The sequence below is a fragment of the Trematomus bernacchii genome, unplaced genomic scaffold, assembly GCF_902827165.1.
Source record: "Trematomus bernacchii unplaced genomic scaffold, fTreBer1.1, whole genome shotgun sequence".
Taxonomy (NCBI): Eukaryota; Metazoa; Chordata; class Actinopteri; order Perciformes; family Nototheniidae; genus Trematomus; species Trematomus bernacchii.
The window spans coordinates 20,951,394-20,968,707 of NW_022987973.1; the positions used below are offsets into that span (position 1 = coordinate 20,951,394).

Consider the following 17,314-nt stretch of genomic DNA (forward strand, 5'->3'; position numbering starts at 1 on the left):
AACGTAACTTTCACCTTCTCGTTTGCCTAACAGTCTGTGAACTGATATCGCAACACAGTCTCACGGCATTTAGTGTTATAGTCACTAAATTAATCTATTGATTCGTGTTCACCAACACGATTTCCCCATTTTTTTCATGTCACACAGAACGATTTGAAAAGCAATGCCTGCACCAAATAATAACAAATTAGAAAGAAAAAAAGATTAAAAAAATACAGATTTCAGTATTCTGAGGCTCTGAGCCCCATTTCTTTTCCTCACTGACGGCAAAAAAACTCCGACATTATACTATGCACGAAACAAACTACCAATAGAAATACATTGCTTTTAAAATCGTGTTGGTGAACACGAATCAATAGATTACATTTATTTCGTGACTATAACACGAAATGCCGTGAGACTGGGTTGGATATCTATGTAACGACTCAGGCCTATTCTTCTTGTCAAAATCTAAAAGATGGAACGTGCCGAGTGTTCCTGTGCTTTGCCTCTCTTCAGCTAGCCGCAAGCCGCTAGCTAGCTCTTGTCATATTTGTGGTCTGACAAACTAGAAATGAATGTATCAAATTAATTTCCTGTATTGCTAGTTTCCAAGCTACTGTAGCAGTAATACTTTGTATAACTTTATATTAATACATTTTGGGGTTGGGTTTTAGCTGGCTAATGTTTGCTAGATTGCAGACACTGCCAAACTGTAGCTAGCTGTAACGGCCCGTCCACACAGCGGCTTTGGAAGCTTCTTCCAACGCTTCTGCCCATTCATTTTGAATGGGGTGATGTCACTTTTCGCCGAACTGCATTGTGGGAAGCAGAGCGGAGCTTTCCTGGCGTTTCAGGCTGCAAAAGTTGAGCAATGTTCAACTTTTGAAGCTTCTGAAGCTTTCGGTGGAAGCGTCAGCCAATCAAATCATATGCCAGTACAAGCTCTAGCCAATCAAACCGCTGCTTGTGTGTCAGGGGCGGGAGATTCATGTGATTGGTTGTTGGTCGAGCTTCAGACACGCCCGCCGGCAAGCTTTTTCCAAAGCCGCTGTGTGGACGGGCCGTAACTGTACTTAGCAAAATACTGTTTTGAGTCTGCTACTTCATCCAGTCTCCCTGGCTGATCTTTCCAGTAAATTATCCAATTGCTTGTTTTAACCACACATCTTATTTAAGGTTTTGAACCAAAAACTCACTCAAAAAATGGTGGACGTTGAGAAAAGGGAACCAGCTAAAATGCTAACTAATTTCAGGCATTTGGAACTCATTCCTGCCACACAAGCACCTATTGTGATACATTGGGAGAAACCAAGCATTGCGGCACCTGGAATTTTTTGCCATTTCAGTAAACCTTTCTGATTAGGATTACTTCATTCCTAATTTATCAGCATATTCTTTTTTAGGAGCCGATTTATCCACAGAGGTGTCCTCCTCAGCAGTTTCACTTTCAAAACCAGTGTTTCCTTGGTGAACACCAATGGAGCAGCTACGAGCTACAGGCTAACGAATGCTCCATCTGTTTCTTGGATAACTGAAGTTCCGGGGACGATGACTAAAATCCTTTATTTTGTAAAAACATATAGTTAAAAACAACCAGGAAATAAAACGTTTAAAAATGTTGCTTAATACTGTATACAGGTCAATTTATGACAGCTTCTGGCAGACAACCACAATGCTGAGGCGTGTGCAAAGAGGGACGACACCATTCAAGGGAGACCAAAATAAACGCACCGTTATCTTGATTAATTCTCTGGTTTTGAAAATAGTTTTAAAACATTTAGGATAAAACAAGTACACAACTCAACGAAATATATAATATAGGTCTAGTAGTTTATAGGTGTATTGTGTATTTAAATAAATGCTGTAAACTTTTAAATAAACTTCCTTGGACTCTTTTCAGTTAAGAAATCCTAACAGTATAAAGTGCAGAATTGTAAAACATTATACCTCTGTTTGAAAGTAAGCGGACTTATTTCAACACCTGTGCATTTCTGAAATTCTGCCACTAAACAAAAAACAATCTCATTATACCTTGGTGTTAGATCCTCAGAAACAAAGGGAGCTTCTTTCTACAGCCATTATTCAGCACCAGTGATCATTAAACATACTGGGAAAATCCATCCCAGAAGCTCATTAAGGATGAGGTGGTGACCAGAGCGTCTGTCGTGATATTGATTTTCAAAATATCAATGTCTTGTTCATGGCCCTAAAATGCTCTCTCTAAAAACATAAGAGTTAAAGCTGTAACGGTCCGTCAATAAAACGATTGGTTGAGCAACAGAACATTTATCTTACTGAATCTACTGCTTTAAAATGTGAATATCTGCTGGTTCTCAGATTCCTTAATTAACGTTTTTTATATGAAAACATTGGATCTGGCATCTCCTAGTAGCCATTTTTCAATTTTCAAATATGTTTTTTGGCACATGTATAAATGATAAGTCAAGAGAGTAATTAGTAGATACAGTGCCCTCCAGAATTATTGGCACCCCTTTAGTAAAAATGAGCAAAACAAGATGCAAAACATTTATTTATTGTTTTTCCTCATGATATTTCACTCAAAAATATTCACAAACAATCTTACCTTTTCACTGAAGTTAAATTATTAATAACCCATAAGAACCCGGACCCATTTCTACTTTTGGGAAAATTAAGGGGAACATCATTTAGACTAAATAGACCACCTAGAACACATTTCTGACAAGAAACCCCCCTAGTGTCAAATATCTGAAATGTGACATATATGTCACATTGGGCTTTAATGGTAAAATAACTCTTATTTTTAACTTAATTAATGAGGATGATTTTTTGGTTTAAATTAGTTTGAACATTCTTTGAATTGAAGAATAAGAACATATTAACTCAATATATAATTGAATCAGCTAAATTAACTGAGCAGATCATAATAATATTTCTAATTGTACATATTATGTCACTTTGGGTTTACTGTGAAAGTTTAGGGTTAAAGTCCCGATGTGACACCAGTGTCACCGCAATGTTTATCTAATTTGTTTCATATCAATTTGATCAATAAATGTTTCCACAACAGGTTAAATGTAATAAAGGACATGTTATGTAAGCATTTTAATTCTTAAATGGCTTGAATTTGACCTTTAGCAACAAACAAAAAAGCTTTTGAAATGTAGCTCGTTCTGTCACATGTGTTAGTCTGGCACATGGACATCTTGGACATCTTGTTATGGGAACACAAAATCACATGACCTGGACCATGACCCACCAGACTGTTCAGTGTGTGTCACTTAGGGACTTCATGAGATAAAATAAAGGCTCAAGCTGTATAAGGAACTTTCCAGAACATTTAAAGTTCATGTGACACCCGTGTCACGGTGGGTCCTTATGGGTTAAATAAATATTTTTCTCCAAAACATGTGTGCCACAATTATTGGCACCCCTAGAAAATCCTATGATTAAAATCTAACTGAAGTATATTTCCAGTCATATCTTACATTTGTAGGTTCACCTGTTTGATTAGGAACTCTTAATTGGTCAACCATGACTTCCTGTTTCACTGGGGTATTAAAAGGAGGTGACACAGGCCAAAATTCCCTTTGTCATTCATCACTATGGGAAAGACCAGAGAACACAGTGATGATCTGCGACGAAAAGTTGTTGAGCTGCACAAATTAGGAAATGGATATGAGAAAATCTTGAAACTGTTGAAAATGCCCATTTCCACTATCAGGGCAATAAGTAAGACGCTTAAAGCAACAGGAGATGTGAAGAATCAGCCTGGAAGAGGACGTGTGTGTACATTCACACCACACAAAGTGAGGAGGATGGTTCGACTGGCAAAAGAATCTCCAAGGATCACAGCTGGAGAATTGCAGAGGTTAGTTGAGTCTTGGGGTCAGAAAGTCTCCAAACCGACCATCAGACATACATCATGTATCACCACAAGTTGTATGGGAGGGTTGCCAGAAAAAAGCCATTGCTGTCAATTAAAAACATACTAAAGCGCCTACAGTTTGCAGGACAGGGTTATATGGTCAGATGTGACCAAAATAGAGTTTTTTGGCAACAAACGTCAAAGGTGGGTTTGGCGTAGACAGAAAGATAGCCATACAGAAAAGCACCTCATACCCACTGTGAAGTATGGTGGTGGATCTTTGATGTTGTGGGGCTGTTTTTCTTCCAAAGGCCCTGGACATCTTGTTAGGATACATGATATCATGAATACCAGCAGATATTAAATGAAAACCTAACAGCCTCTGCCCGGAAGCTTAAAATGGGCCGTGGTTGGACCTTCCAGCAGGACAATGATCCGAAACACACCTCAAAATCTACACAAAAATGGTTTACTGACTACAGAATAAAGGTTTTGCCATGGCCATCACAGTCCCCGGTCCTAAATCCCATAGAACATTTGTGGGATCAAATCAAATCAAGTTTTATTTATATAGCACATTTTTAAACGATTTTTGGTCGAGCCAAAGTGCTGTACATATAATAAACATACCCTACAGTAAAAACACTTTACAGCAAATACAACAGCACCGGACAGGATGAGCTGAAGAGGAGAGTCCACAAGCGTCAACCTCAGAATCTGAAGGATCTGGAGAGATTCTGTACGGAAGAATGGTCTCAGATCCCGTGCCATGTGTTCACCTCATCAGGCATTACAGGAGAAGACTCAGAGCTGTAATCCTGGCAAAAGGAGGCTGCACCAAATATTAAATGAAGGGGTACCAATAACTGTATTTTTGAAAAGAATATTTGTTTCATGATAAGAATTTAACGTTTCTTTCAATTATGTTGCCTCAATTAAAGGTTCGATTTTTGTTAATATTTTAGACATTTTTTGCATCTTGTTTTGCTCATCTTTCTAAAGGGGTGCCAATAATTCTGGAGGGCACTGTATATCAATAAAGATAATTGTGAGTTGCACCCTTGTTCTAATTTGTGGGCACTATTTGCTTTATAACTCCATATTTAAAGGATGTTATACTAATCATTTCCAGTTTGTTAATAAAAAAGCATTGTGTTGTTTGTGAGGTAGATTAACTAATGTTTTCATTATAGATAAGAAAAAACTGTGGGAAATGCCTCATCGTCATAGTGACAACTTCACAAGGACTGTTTTGTCGATCCAACATTACAAACTGTTGGTGAGTTTATTTAAAAAATCATATTCTAGTACTTGAGTTTATGTACCTAGGTAATATTTAACCCCTAATCTTAAAGTGAAGTGTCAAAGAAAGTATGGAACTCTAATCACTTGATGTAAAGAACTTTATCCTATTATTTAGTTTTCTTGGACTAATGTCCCAGTGTTCCCAGACTTGATCGGCAAGTGGTCTTCAAAGACAAGATCAATGTAGAATACAAATAAATATTTATATTAAGAAAGTGAACTGTAATGACTAATAAACGTACAATTGGATCTATAGCCGTCAGTTATTTTTTCTTTTAAAGAAATATCGACCACTACATTAAGACAGATGTACGTTGAAGAAAAAATATATACAAATACTTCAAATTGTCAATCAACAGTGTTCATTTAGTTTACTTAAGTACATTAATGCATAAGTATATATAAATGTATACGGCATGCACATAAGACTTACAAAGACGCACATAAATAAATAATACAAAAGTGAGTTTTTCTGGTCATTTTTATTCATATTTTAGACAATGTTTTTAAAGACCATATGGTGAGGATAATAATGATGCAACCAGTTGTTTATTTGTAAAATACCAGAGTGTATTTTTACAGGTTGGTATAAAGCGTGAAGAATCAACATCTGATAGAAAGACAAACAATACAAAACAGAAATCTTGTGATGAGGTTTCCTCCCTGGCCTGACGGGGAGAAGGGGGTCTAGGTGAGGATGTCGTGGGCTTGTTGCTCCACTAGCATGGCCATGTTCTTCACGTCTCCGCACCAGAAGTCCAGACGCTCCTTCATTCCTTTGACCTAAAAACAAAACACAGCAGGCAGTCTTAACTTCCCCTTCTGATCCAATTGTACTTATTTATACAGATACCCCCTAATGTCAAATCCCCTTAGTTTATTATTTCCAATTTCTGACAGTTGTACTTTGTCCCACTCAGCTTTAGGTGGCATTACTGAGCCACAGCAACGCTCTCACTCCTTACTAGAACAAATTAAGTCTTAAAGCTGCTTTAAATTCTCTGATCATTTCCCTGCAGCTGCAAGGGTAAAAACTGTCTGCTGCTGTGTCACCATTTTGGATTAATTCCCTTACTGCCATGTCCTGCACTGTGAACACATGCGCAGAGTCTGAATTTCGACTGTGTAGCGTTGTTTTGAAATTGCACATCTAGTGCAAAATATTATATAATAATAATAATAATATAATATAAAATAAAAGGGGAAGGACTAACCTGCTGCAAGTCCAGCACCCGGGGCTGCACCCAGGTCATCTGCACCTTCTGGTCCACCTCATCAATGTTCCCTTTGATCAGGCCCACAGACAGAGCCTTCATCACCAGCAGCTCCACCTGCAGGAGACGCTCCATCAGTTCACTTTACTTCAATACTCGCAAATAAATACATTTTCATGTCGATAAAAACAAATGTGAAAACTTATTGGGTCTCCGGGGTTGGAAAAGCAAGGTGAAATTGACAAACTGTATTAAGTTGGATCGTGGCCTTATTGACATCTATTGATGGGCTGATTAAATGTACTCGTCATCCGACTCACCTCATTGACGGGGATTATGGCACTCTCAGAGATCTCGGTGAAGGTGAGCTGTCTGTGGTTTGCAGGACGAGTGAAAGTCATCTGGAAAAGAAAGGACACGTTTGAAGTGATTTAATATTCCTGTTTTTCAACCTTCACTGTGACATCACTTCTGTCACATGAGACAGGTACGAAAACATGACGACTCTTTGAACAAACTACAGTTAGTCAGTGTATATTATTTGTGTGACCATCAGACTATCTAAGAGAGCGATTATTCCGTAGTCAGACCAGGAAGAGGCGCAGCAAAAATCAAATAAGGGTCACTTAAAATATTACTGAAATCTTGGTGACAGAGTCTGGGGTAGTGTGTGTGACTAGTTAGCCGAGTCTAGGGATGCTCCGATCGATCGGTCACCGATCGAGATCTGCCGATACTCACTCTCTACCGATCGGTGCTCTCTAAACATGCCGATCGCGAGAGCCGATCGCATGACGTAAAATACATGACACTTTTCTCTGTACGCGGCAAAACAAGCTCGCCAAAATGGCTTCACCGGTCTGGCAGTATTTTAAGGTGTCCGAAAAAGACAGTAAAATAGCGGTATGCAACGTGTGTGAAGCAGAAATCCTGCAGCTCCACCCGCTGTGACGGAGCGGTGAGCGGAGCGACACACAAGAGTTAGACCTAACACACTTAGCTATTTTATCTACCTCTGGAACAAGCTAAACTAGTTATAAATATATTTATTCTTCACTGTCGGGTCACTCATTACTGGATCAGTGAGCTGCATGAGACGATACTGACAGGCTGTCAGGAGAGGGAGAGAGGGGGAGAGAGAGAGGGGGGGAGAGAGAGAGGGGGGGAGAGAGAGAGGAAAAGAGAGCGCTTCCGCTCATTTCTCCCGTGTTATTATCCAAAGTGAATGTAAACTTGAATAATGTACATCATAGTCATCATAGTCATCATAGTCCGGCAGTGGCTCAGTCAGTAGGGGCTTGGACTGGGAGCCGTAGGGTCGCTGGTTCAAGTCCCCGACCAGACCTAAATATGGAGTGTGGACTTCTACTTGGAGAGGTCCCAGTTCACCTCCTGCCCTGCCGTGGTGCCCTTGAGCAAGGCACCGGACACCCCCCTTCCCCCCCACTCTCATTGCTCCCCGGGCGCTGTACAATAGCTGCCCACTGCTCCTAGTACTAGACTCCTTGTACTAGGATGGGTTAAAAGCAGAGGCCAAATTTCACTGTGTGTGCTGTGTGCTCTGCATGTGTGACCATTAAAGAGGGTTTCATCCCTCCCTATTCTATTCTATTCTATCATTTGAATGTAATAATTAAGTTGATTGTTGTTTGTGGAAGCTCCAGTGAATGAGCCCCATTAACTGAGTTTTAAACATCACTTTAAATAGAAGATTTAAAGTGATGTTTAAATCTTCCATTTAGGCCCCGCCCACTCGATCGGATCGGCCGATCGGAGCATCCCTAGCCGAGTCAGTTAATTTCAGTTAATTGCCCTCACCGACTCATTGCAATCCATGTCTAATGTGGATATGTTTATAAATGTGGGTTCTTCCTGTTTTTAAAATTCTACGGTTTGTAATTGATCAATGGCACACATTTGTATTTCCAAGATGAATCCTTTGCATGCGTTTAATTCATGTCTGCAAGTGAATGCATTGATCCATTAAAATAAAGTCTAACTGGTTTTCAGTCTCACCTCCATCACGCAGAGCAGCTGGATCTTCTGCATCAGTTTAGCCTCATGTGCTGCAAGGTCAGGCTGGGAACAAGACAAGAAAATAAATCAGACAGTTGCCCAGTACCATGGATCATGTATAATTCTTTAACCTGGTTCAACATATTCCTGTGCTACGAGTCGGCCTTCATACTGATGGTATCTTGAAGGTTGACATGTGTCCAACTTGGCTCAATTACTTATTGAAGGGGTTTTGATCCGAGCTGCTACATACACAGTTATAACAGAGCTAAAACAGGCTTATCTCACCAATCAAGAATACAAAACAAAATGCTTGACAGTCAACAGATGTCCACCCAACTGTACTTTTGAAGAAAAAAGAAGCAGGAACATTTTATGGAAGATTGGCATTACATCCCTCTAGAGATTTTGAGAATCTTTGTAAAAGATAACTGAAGCTGCATACTAGGGAAGTTCTGCTTTTAAGAGTCACCCATCTGCACCTTCAAACTGCATGCACCCCTCAAACAGAGGCTTATTTAAATGCTAGATTGACATCTATTTGAGTTGATGATCCTAAATGAATCTGTTGAGCTGTTATAATAATGTTAATCACCTGTTGGCCCCAGGCAGACTTGAAGCTCTGGAACTTCTCCACATTTCCTCCATTGAAGGCGTACAGTGTATCGATGAGCCACTGTTTGTCTGTGTTCCTCAGGGTCTCCAGTACAGGATGCATCAGCTGCAAGAACACAACAGCAATCGTCAACAAGAGCTCAACAGCGCTAATAAACAACATGATGAATACTGTGTTAAAACCCACAAGCTCTCCAAAGTTGTAAACTCCTTCTCCTAAGAGTCCAGCCAGCCCAAGTGTGAACGCCCGTTCCTGCTTCTCCGTCTCTGTGGAGCAAACAGCAGCATTAGATCGGCCAGCCACACAAAATACTTTCTGTTCTCCTTCAGCCTTAAAACAAGTCTAGGTGTTTGATGGTGCTCACCTGGCAGGTCTTTAATTTCCACACATCCGAGGTAGCGCAGAGCGTCCTTGTAGTAGGAGGCGTGGTTCCCGATGATGCGGTAGTATTTGCTGGAGAGATCGTAAAACCGTCCGTGGACCGACGTCACCCCGGGCAAGTTGTTCAACATTCCCTCGACCTCTTCAATGAGTTTCTGGACGTGCAGCGACAAAGAGGGAATATGTGCTTATTGTGGATCATATTTCTTATATTTTCATTTGGCTAATTATTTTATCTTTATTTATAATTCTGAATACTGAAAAGCTTCAGATAAGCTAAACTTTGAAGTGCTACATACAATGATATTTTATATTTATATTTTATTGACTAAGGAGCAGTTTAAACAATGGGTTAATAAGTCTGCCACGGAATATTTGTAAACTTTCTGTTTTAAACAGTGTCAAAGAAGAATTAAACTAAAAGTTTCTTTTGATTTTGTACTCCCTTTGATTATAACATGCTTCTGTTTTGCAAGCCATGTATTATTTTTCCCTTTGAAATGTTAGGCTACTTAGAAATAATACCATCATCCAGCATGTCATTTGTACTAAGTATTTTATAATAAGGAACACTTTGATCAGACTTTTCCTTACTTAAACTCAGGGTTCTGTGGATTCATAGTACTGATTCCATAAGGATTCTTTTAATCCCGGGTCACATAAAATCTGCATCCGGTTTTTTTTCCTGCTTTATTTGTGTCTGTGTTTGCCACCTTTCTCAAGTTAATTCAGTAAGAAAAATTATGAGTTGTGGATGTGTGACTTTGATGCACTGCTGTTGCTTTGTTTAACGGTGTTACCGACACATCACACAGGCACCTTACCAGCAGCTAGGCGTTGAATATGCGCAATAACGGGTTATATGTGAATGAGGTGTGAGGTTTGTTTTGCATCTGGGAGAGAACAGAGTTTTGGAGCTTTTACCTTTGTGGCAGGAAGATCGTTGATCTCCAGCTTAAGTCTGCCGATAGAAGTCCTGCAGAGAATGGCGGCTTCATCGCTGCTTTTCACCTGAAACAGAAAGAGACATGTTTAAGTTTGTTGTTCAATTCCACCATTAACAGTCCTTTTTCTAAATGTTTGAAGTTGTTATCAACTCACCTTTTCCCGGGTCTTTTCGAGAAAGGTGATGGCATCATTAGGATCTGGAAACAATTTTTTTTTTGTTAATACTAAGATATGAAAGAAAAGTATTTTTTGCTAGGAAATATATCCTTTTGCCTGTTATGTTATTTTGTACCTTTCATCTGTCTGATAACATACAGTATCATCTCCATGAGGGACAATGGGTTGATTCTGGTGAGAAAGCAAAACACAGATTAGCATCGAAACAGGCAAATGTCGGAACATATTTAACTAGAAGGTAATAATGACTAGAATGAGTGTTAGATATACTTTTTCTCACCTGTGTTCAAAGTCACTAATGAAGTTGTCATAGAGCTTTAAAAAGGAAAAAAGTAACGATCAGATCATAGAAAATATCAATCTTGTTATAGAGGAAACAAATAATAATTTACATTACAGTTTATCATAATTTTAATCAGTGCCAAGGCTTCAAGTTATACGGGTTCTGAATTTATCTTTTGCAACTCAGACATAAAACGGCAGCTAATTGGATATTTATGAAAATAAAAACTGTAAATAAACAATAAAAAATATTTCAAATTACAAAACAATAATGCTTGAACGATTCGGTCTAAAACCCTTAAACATAACTTTATTGTCATATCGTAATATAGGCACCTTTCAATCTATCATGATACTGATTTTAAATATTTCACAATACATGCTATGACACTTTGACATACAAGTGCATACTGATTTAATGTACATCCCAACTCATATCTCGTGGTAGTCTATCATAGGATGCGAGTATGCAGTTACCTGTATGAGGCCATCTCCGGTATCAAAGCAAGGATCTTTAACAAAGTCTGACAGCCTGAGAGTCAACTGATGCCACAATCTGTCAAAAAAATTCAGATAACTGATTGAGAATAACTTTTAAAATTACACACATACAATCGTCTTTAAATTCATTACATGATTTGAAAACGTCTTCTGACACAGTATAAAATGAAAGGTTTCTAATATCTGTGTCTCCAACTTCCAGGTTGCTGGACTGTTTGTCAAGCCAAGTAAGCTTCTTTTTTTAAATGTATTTGACTAAAACAGAAATCTGTAGACGATTCCTTTAAACTTCATGATTTTCAGTCAAACCTTCACGGTGATATGTATGACCAAACAGCACTACATTGAAGTTATGATATTCAGATGGAGCAGTGACTAAGGACTCATCCATATCCCCGCTAGCAAACAGCTAAGAAAAACATGTTATTAACTTTAATCTAGTACTGGCCTAAATCAATAGTTTGGGTCTAAAGCTTTTAACCGTTAAGTTATGTATTGGTCACCGAATGAAGTGTTAAACAAATGAAACATTGAAAACCGAGTTTCAGCTCTGATATTACTGAAGAAACTTTCAGCTAGCAAGCCAACCCTGAGCTACTGCTAGCTCTGTGCATGACTCAGCGGGCATTTACAATGAATGAGGGAGCTAACGTTAGCTAGCCTAGCATTAGCAGGACTAGCTGCAGTATTACTCGTTTTACCTTTTGTTGTGAAACTCCTCCAATGTGTGCCACTCCGTCGCCATCTCCGGCGTGGAGCTGTTGCTCTGCTGCTGTTTGAGGAACCCGCTAACATCTCTCATAGTGGAAACAAGACTGTAAACTATTAATTTAAAATCTGAACTGATGGGTTTTGCTGAATCTTCGGCTAACGTTAGTAGCCAGTCGTGTTGTGGGTCTGCTGCTGGGCGCAAAGGATGATGGGAAATGAAGGAGGCGTTTCTAAAGCTAGCTAACGTTAGCTAACATTTGTTTGGACATTAAAGTGGATTTTTTTTGTAAGCAAAACACTTTAAATGTATCGCACAGTTAGTTATTTTTTAATTGTTAAAGGAATTAGGTGATTTGGCTTGGTAGAAAGCGACCGTGCTGTTTTGTGTAAATACATGTAGCTACTCTACATGTACATTAAGGTTACTCACGTCCGAGTCACAAGGAGGTCAAAGGACGACAACAAGCATTATTGTCATTATTGGGTAGGCAGCTAGTCATTAGTTACATATTTTCTTTTGTTTTAGGTGGAGACACTGTGTTGACAGCTCTTTTCTGTTTGTAGGTATCCTCTTGAGTCAGTTGCAGTCATGGAGTAACACTCTGGGAGCTGTTAAATTTGTGTTATGGCTTCTTTAGCGAGCTCCTCATTAATATCACCTGTCGGACTCTTCAGTGTGCACCTGTGCTCAAGAACAAGCAGGACGCTCTCTAAACACGGTTGGTGGAAAACCATAGAGTGCTACCTTAGTACACACCTTAGTAGTTGTTAGTATCACAACTTTATGATAAAAATAATAGGAAGTATTCTATGATTAATTGTGACAATGTTTTTTTTTCAAATAGTTTTGTGTCAAAGGAGTTGGTGCCCTGGTGCAGGTGCATCATCAGCTCTGTGCAGGTATTTAATGCACATGTTTTTCCATAATAGTAACAAAAACCACAAAACATTGCCATTTGTGAAGTTGCAACAAATATTTTTGTAATTAAAGTATAACACTTGAGATAATGGTTAATGAAACAATGACGAAGGATATGATCCAAAAACTAAAAGGGTCCCTTCTAATGCTAATTTTCAGAGAAACTCCCTTTGGGATTTTAGCCTTTGCAGACCATTTACATGCACACAAACCTATATAACATACTGCAGGAAAGGGGAAAACCCCAAAAAGCATGATTGAATTGGAGTGGTGGGAATACAAGAGGGATTATAGTGGGTCAGTGTGGTCCAGGGTTGCTGCAAACCGATTAGGATCCATCTGCTCTTACTAATGTGTATCATATAAAACATTATTGATCAACAACTCTCCTCATCTTAGTTTTGCTTCTTCATAGACAAACAAACTCTCTCTGGTGGAATGGGACTCGAGGGTTTCTCTCCCGGGGTAGTGGTGGTGGAGGTGCCTCCGAGGAGCAGCAGACCCTGGAGGACCTGGCCCAGAACATCAGAGAGCAGCAGTACAAGAGGGTGGTGGTGATGGCTGGAGCCGGGATCAGCACACCTAGTGGCATCCCAGATTTCAGGTAAAACAATTAGACATGTTTTCCAGTATTGAGATAAACCTGTTAATATCAGGTGTATTCAGAAGATAACCCTCTCACAGGTCTCCAGGCAGCGGTCTCTACAACAATCTGCAGCAGTATGACCTGCCTTATGCCGAGGCAATATTCGAGATAGGCTTTTTCCATCAAAACCCAAACCCCTTCTTCGCCCTGGCCAAAGAGCTGTACCCAGGGAATTATCAGCCCAATCTGACCCATCACTTTGTACGGCTGCTTCACAAGAAGGGTCAGCTCCTCAGGATGTACACCCAGAACATCGACGGGCTGGAGAGGCGTATGTGTTTAAATTATTTAGCTGTTTTTGTTTTGTTTTTGATCCTATAAAGAAATAACTGCACATCATTGGTCATTTGAAGCCTAGATGTTTGTTTAACTGTGTTTCAAGTGGCAGGGATTCCTCCTGAGATGTTGGTGGAGGCTCACGGTACTTTTGCCACCGCCACCTGCACGGTCTGCCTGAGGAAATACAAAGGAGGAGAGTTACGGGTGAGTTTAAACCCAAACACTCATTCTACACATTTAGCTTTTATATTTTTAAGAATATTAAAAAGAAATGTAATGATTGTGTCCCCTGTTAGCCACGGTGAATATTAAGTGCAAAGTGAAATCTTTCTGTTAAATTTAATTTTTGGTAAACTGTGTTGGGAGTTCTGTAGACACTGTTGATCATTTGTGCATGTATTTGTTTATTTACTGTCCAACATGTTGTCTACTCATGTTATCATATCTTCACATAGATGTCCTTTAAAAATAAATAAAAAGTCTTCTTTCTTTAACCAGTTTTTCACATCAGATAAGGTGTTATAATGATGTTTTGAAGATCAGTTACGTTTTTTAAGTTTAAGTTACAAACATGAGGTGTTTTCAAATCTTAGTAATGTCTTGTTTTCCTTTATTTTATTGCAGTTTTACTAGGATTTTAGATTTGTAATGTAATTATTATTCACTTTCCATCTTGTTTCCGTGTTTCCTCAGTCAGATGTGATGTCAGGTGTCGTGCCGAAGTGCCCCACCTGTAAAGGCGTGGTGAAGCCCGACATTGTGTTTTTCGGGGAGGAGCTTCCGTTTAACTTCTTCAAGTATCTCACAGATTTCCCACTGGCAGACCTCTTGATCGTCATGGGAACATCACTGGAGGTGAGCGCCACAGATTTTAAACTACATCTTGCTACCTGTGATCTGACATTTTCCTAGTATAAACAATATGTTGAAGGGACATAAGTGAGGGACAGGTTCAACACTGGAGAACAAACATTGAAACTGACAGTTGTACTACATGCAAAATCATTTCTTTCTTGTGTCCAGATTTCAAAGTTCAGGTTAAAAAAAAAAAATCCCAGTGGGCCACCAGGAAACCTTTTCGTATACAAAATATGTAAAACAATGTTTTATCAAAGAATACGTCTTTGTTGCCATTTTTGCAATATATTTTTTTATATGATAAGAGGGACAGGGTTTTATGTTAAAAGTCAAATAGTTGTACTTTATGTTGTTGAGATTCTTGGTTGTAATAACTTTGCTTCACTCTGTTTTTCTGTCTGCATCATCACCATGAATAAAGAAAAAATACCCCCCAAAATTATATTTGTCTGGCACCTTACAACAACAAGTCCTCCTTAAAAGCTGCTGTTTGACTCTCTGCACTGCAGGTGGAACCCTTTGCCAGTCTGGCGGGGACTGTGCGCCCCTCTGTGCCCCGTCTGCTCATCAACAGGGACCGGGTGGGTCCGTTCGCCGGGCGCCGCAGTCCTCATGATGTGGTGCAGCTGGGCGACGTGGTCAGCGGTGTGCAAGCCCTGGTGCAGGCCCTCGGCTGGACTCAGGAGCTGGAAGCTCTGATGGCCGCTGCTGCTGAGAAAGTGAGTTATGATTTTTTGCTTACAAGCTCACACTTTTTTATGTCCCCAGTTTGTGTGGCTCTGCACTCAGGTCCATGTATGTTAAATCAAATAGCAATTAAAGTTGAGGCCTTAAAAAACCAAAACAATAAGCTGAATAAGTTAAGTGATACATCTCTTTGTGACCCCTTTTACATTACACAGGATAATTTCATTTAATATTTATATCAATAGTTAATGTATCACTAAGAACTAGCTTTTTATTAAACACTGTCATAGAGCTAAGTGTACATTAGATTAGATTCAACTTATTGTCATTACGTAGTACAGGAACGAAACGGTTTCTCTGCATTTGACCCATCGTAGTGTTAGGAGCAGTGGGCTGCCATTATGTACGGCGCCCGGGGAGCAGTGTAGGGAACGGTGCCTTGCTCAGGGACACCTCGGTAGCACTTGGTCTTTCCGGGACTTGAACTGGTGACCTTCCAGTTGCCAAGCCAAGTCCCTATGGACTTCGCCACCACCGCCCTATTACCTGTCTTTATCAACATTTAGTGTCTTTGGCCATGTATCTTTAGTTTTGTGTTGTGCGTGCCCCAAAAAAGTAAAAACAGAAATAGTTTGACTGTAAGCAAAGCAAACCAGCTATGGGTACATTTGTTGCAGTAGGAGTGATTACTTGTAAAGTTTCAAACAGGAGCCACTTTGATGTTGTTGTGTGTACTTTTATCTGCAGGCTGCAACAAAGACAGAAGAGTGACGAATTCACCGCATCAAGTTGGAGGTTTGACTTTATTATCTGCACTCGCTGTAACGAAAACACCAACACTGCAGGACTAAACCCAGACTTCTTTTCTTACTGGGGCTCATGTGGTCATACTTGTTTGATGTTTGGTTATATGAATCGAAACTCACGGACTTTCATATAAGGAACTGCTACAATGGAAATGCAGAAATGTCTCTCTTATTTTATATAAACAGAACACAGGTAAGTGACATGCAGCTATGATCAAACCACGGAAAAATCTAACTAGGTGTATATGTGCAATATAATATACTGTGCAGCTGATCTTCCATGTTGCGTTAACTATAAGAAAAACGTGCAGTATTATATCGTATTTATTGTTCTTTAACTTGTAATGTGTCAAAACTTTAAGAAAGAAATACGACATTTCTTGAGTAAGAAACAACCTTGTTAATGGCCGTTGTTTGAATAAGGTTAATTTATCCAACTGGAATCACTTTTTGGAATAATTCACATTTGGTGCTGAGGTGTTTTTAATGGACTTCGGACAAGAATGGAGCTCTATAGCACAGAGATAGAAGATATATGTTGGTCCTTTCGTGGGATTTGATAGTATTATAACCTGCAGAGGGAGCCAGAGGACTGCCTTTGGTGTGACAAAGATCCCTGTTTCAATTTGAATTCAAGTGGCGGTTGGTTTTATAATACTGATAAAGGGGAGGATATTGTAGTTGTCTGTGAAACGATACAGAGTAAATCTCTAGTATGGTTTACAATATCTTAATTAAACTGAAACAGCAGCAAATGTCAGCGGAAATAAAACCTTTCATTTGTAAATGATCAAATGACGTCAGTTGGGTTATCATGTTATGATAATTGCCTATCACTGTACACACTGCATTATGTACTGCATACTAAAACATCTTTATTAATGCATACATTAAAAAAAGTCATACCTGCATTTATAAAGTATTGGCTGTTTATTGTAAGATATTGTGTGGCATCCTAAAACTGTTATTTTCCAACAGCTTTGGATGCTACAGTGACCTCCTGTTGGCCTAGTTGGATGCTTATGATTGCACATTGATAACCTACATTATACAAGTCTATATTAGCTCAGACTTTACAAAAGTTAAAACAGAGTCATGCACATCTGATTTAAAGGGGCCCTATTGTGCTTTTAGGGGTT

General features: G+C 39.3%; 2 protein-coding genes across 3 annotated transcripts; one reads left to right on the forward strand and one right to left on the reverse strand.

Annotated features, from left to right (window-relative positions):
- Positions 1–5,597: 5,597 nt before the first annotated feature.
- On the reverse strand, positions 5,598–12,211 carry psmd13 (proteasome 26S subunit, non-ATPase 13). Its single transcript, XM_034116662.1, has 13 exons — positions 11,971–12,211; positions 11,246–11,324; positions 10,767–10,801; positions 10,602–10,657; positions 10,463–10,506; positions 10,286–10,372; positions 9,345–9,516; positions 9,167–9,246; positions 8,960–9,085; positions 8,365–8,427; positions 6,669–6,749; positions 6,349–6,465; positions 5,598–5,917 (listed from the first exon to the last, which is right to left on the reverse strand). The coding sequence occupies exons 1-13, from the start codon at positions 12,069–12,071 to the stop codon at positions 5,822–5,824; spliced, it is 1,137 nt and encodes a 378-aa protein (XP_033972553.1). The 5' UTR covers positions 12,072–12,211; the 3' UTR covers positions 5,598–5,821.
- A 6-nt stretch (positions 12,212–12,217) lies between these two features.
- sirt3 (sirtuin 3) lies at positions 12,218–17,094 on the forward strand. 2 transcript variants are annotated; one of them, XM_034116663.1, is made up of 9 exons: positions 12,218–12,464; positions 12,545–12,699; positions 12,826–12,880; positions 13,315–13,503; positions 13,584–13,816; positions 13,928–14,028; positions 14,518–14,679; positions 15,192–15,401; positions 16,117–17,094. In XM_034116663.1, exons 2-9 carry the CDS (start codon positions 12,606–12,608, stop codon positions 16,138–16,140), a joined length of 1,068 nt encoding a protein of 355 aa, XP_033972554.1. In that variant the 5' UTR covers positions 12,218–12,464; positions 12,545–12,605; the 3' UTR covers positions 16,141–17,094. The 2 variants fall into 2 exon arrangements, with proteins under 2 accessions (XP_033972554.1, XP_033972555.1); XM_034116664.1 differs by lacking the exons at positions 12,218–12,464; positions 12,545–12,699; positions 12,826–12,880; positions 13,584–13,816 and having other exon boundaries at positions 13,415–13,503.
- The last annotated feature ends 220 nt before the right edge of the window (positions 17,095–17,314 follow it).

Coding starts and splice junctions, on each gene's coding strand:
- psmd13 (XM_034116662.1), bottom strand. CDS start 12,071: ATGAGAGATGTTAGCGGGTTCCTCAAACAGCAGCAGAGCAACAGCTCC. Junction 11,325..11,970: donor GAGGAGTTTCACAACAAAAG/GTAAAACGAGTA, acceptor TTTTTTTGACAG/ATTGTGGCATCAGTTGACTC. Junction 10,658..10,766: donor ATTAGTGACTTTGAACACAG/GTGAGAAAAAGT, acceptor CTTTCTCACCAG/AATCAACCCATTGTCCCTCA.
- sirt3 (XM_034116663.1), top strand. CDS start 12,606: ATGGCTTCTTTAGCGAGCTCCTCATTAATATCACCTGTCGGACTCTTC. Junction 13,504..13,583: donor AGTGGCATCCCAGATTTCAG/GTAAAACAATTA, acceptor ACCCTCTCACAG/GTCTCCAGGCAGCGGTCTCT. Junction 13,817..13,927: donor CATCGACGGGCTGGAGAGGC/GTATGTGTTTAA, acceptor CTGTGTTTCAAG/TGGCAGGGATTCCTCCTGAG.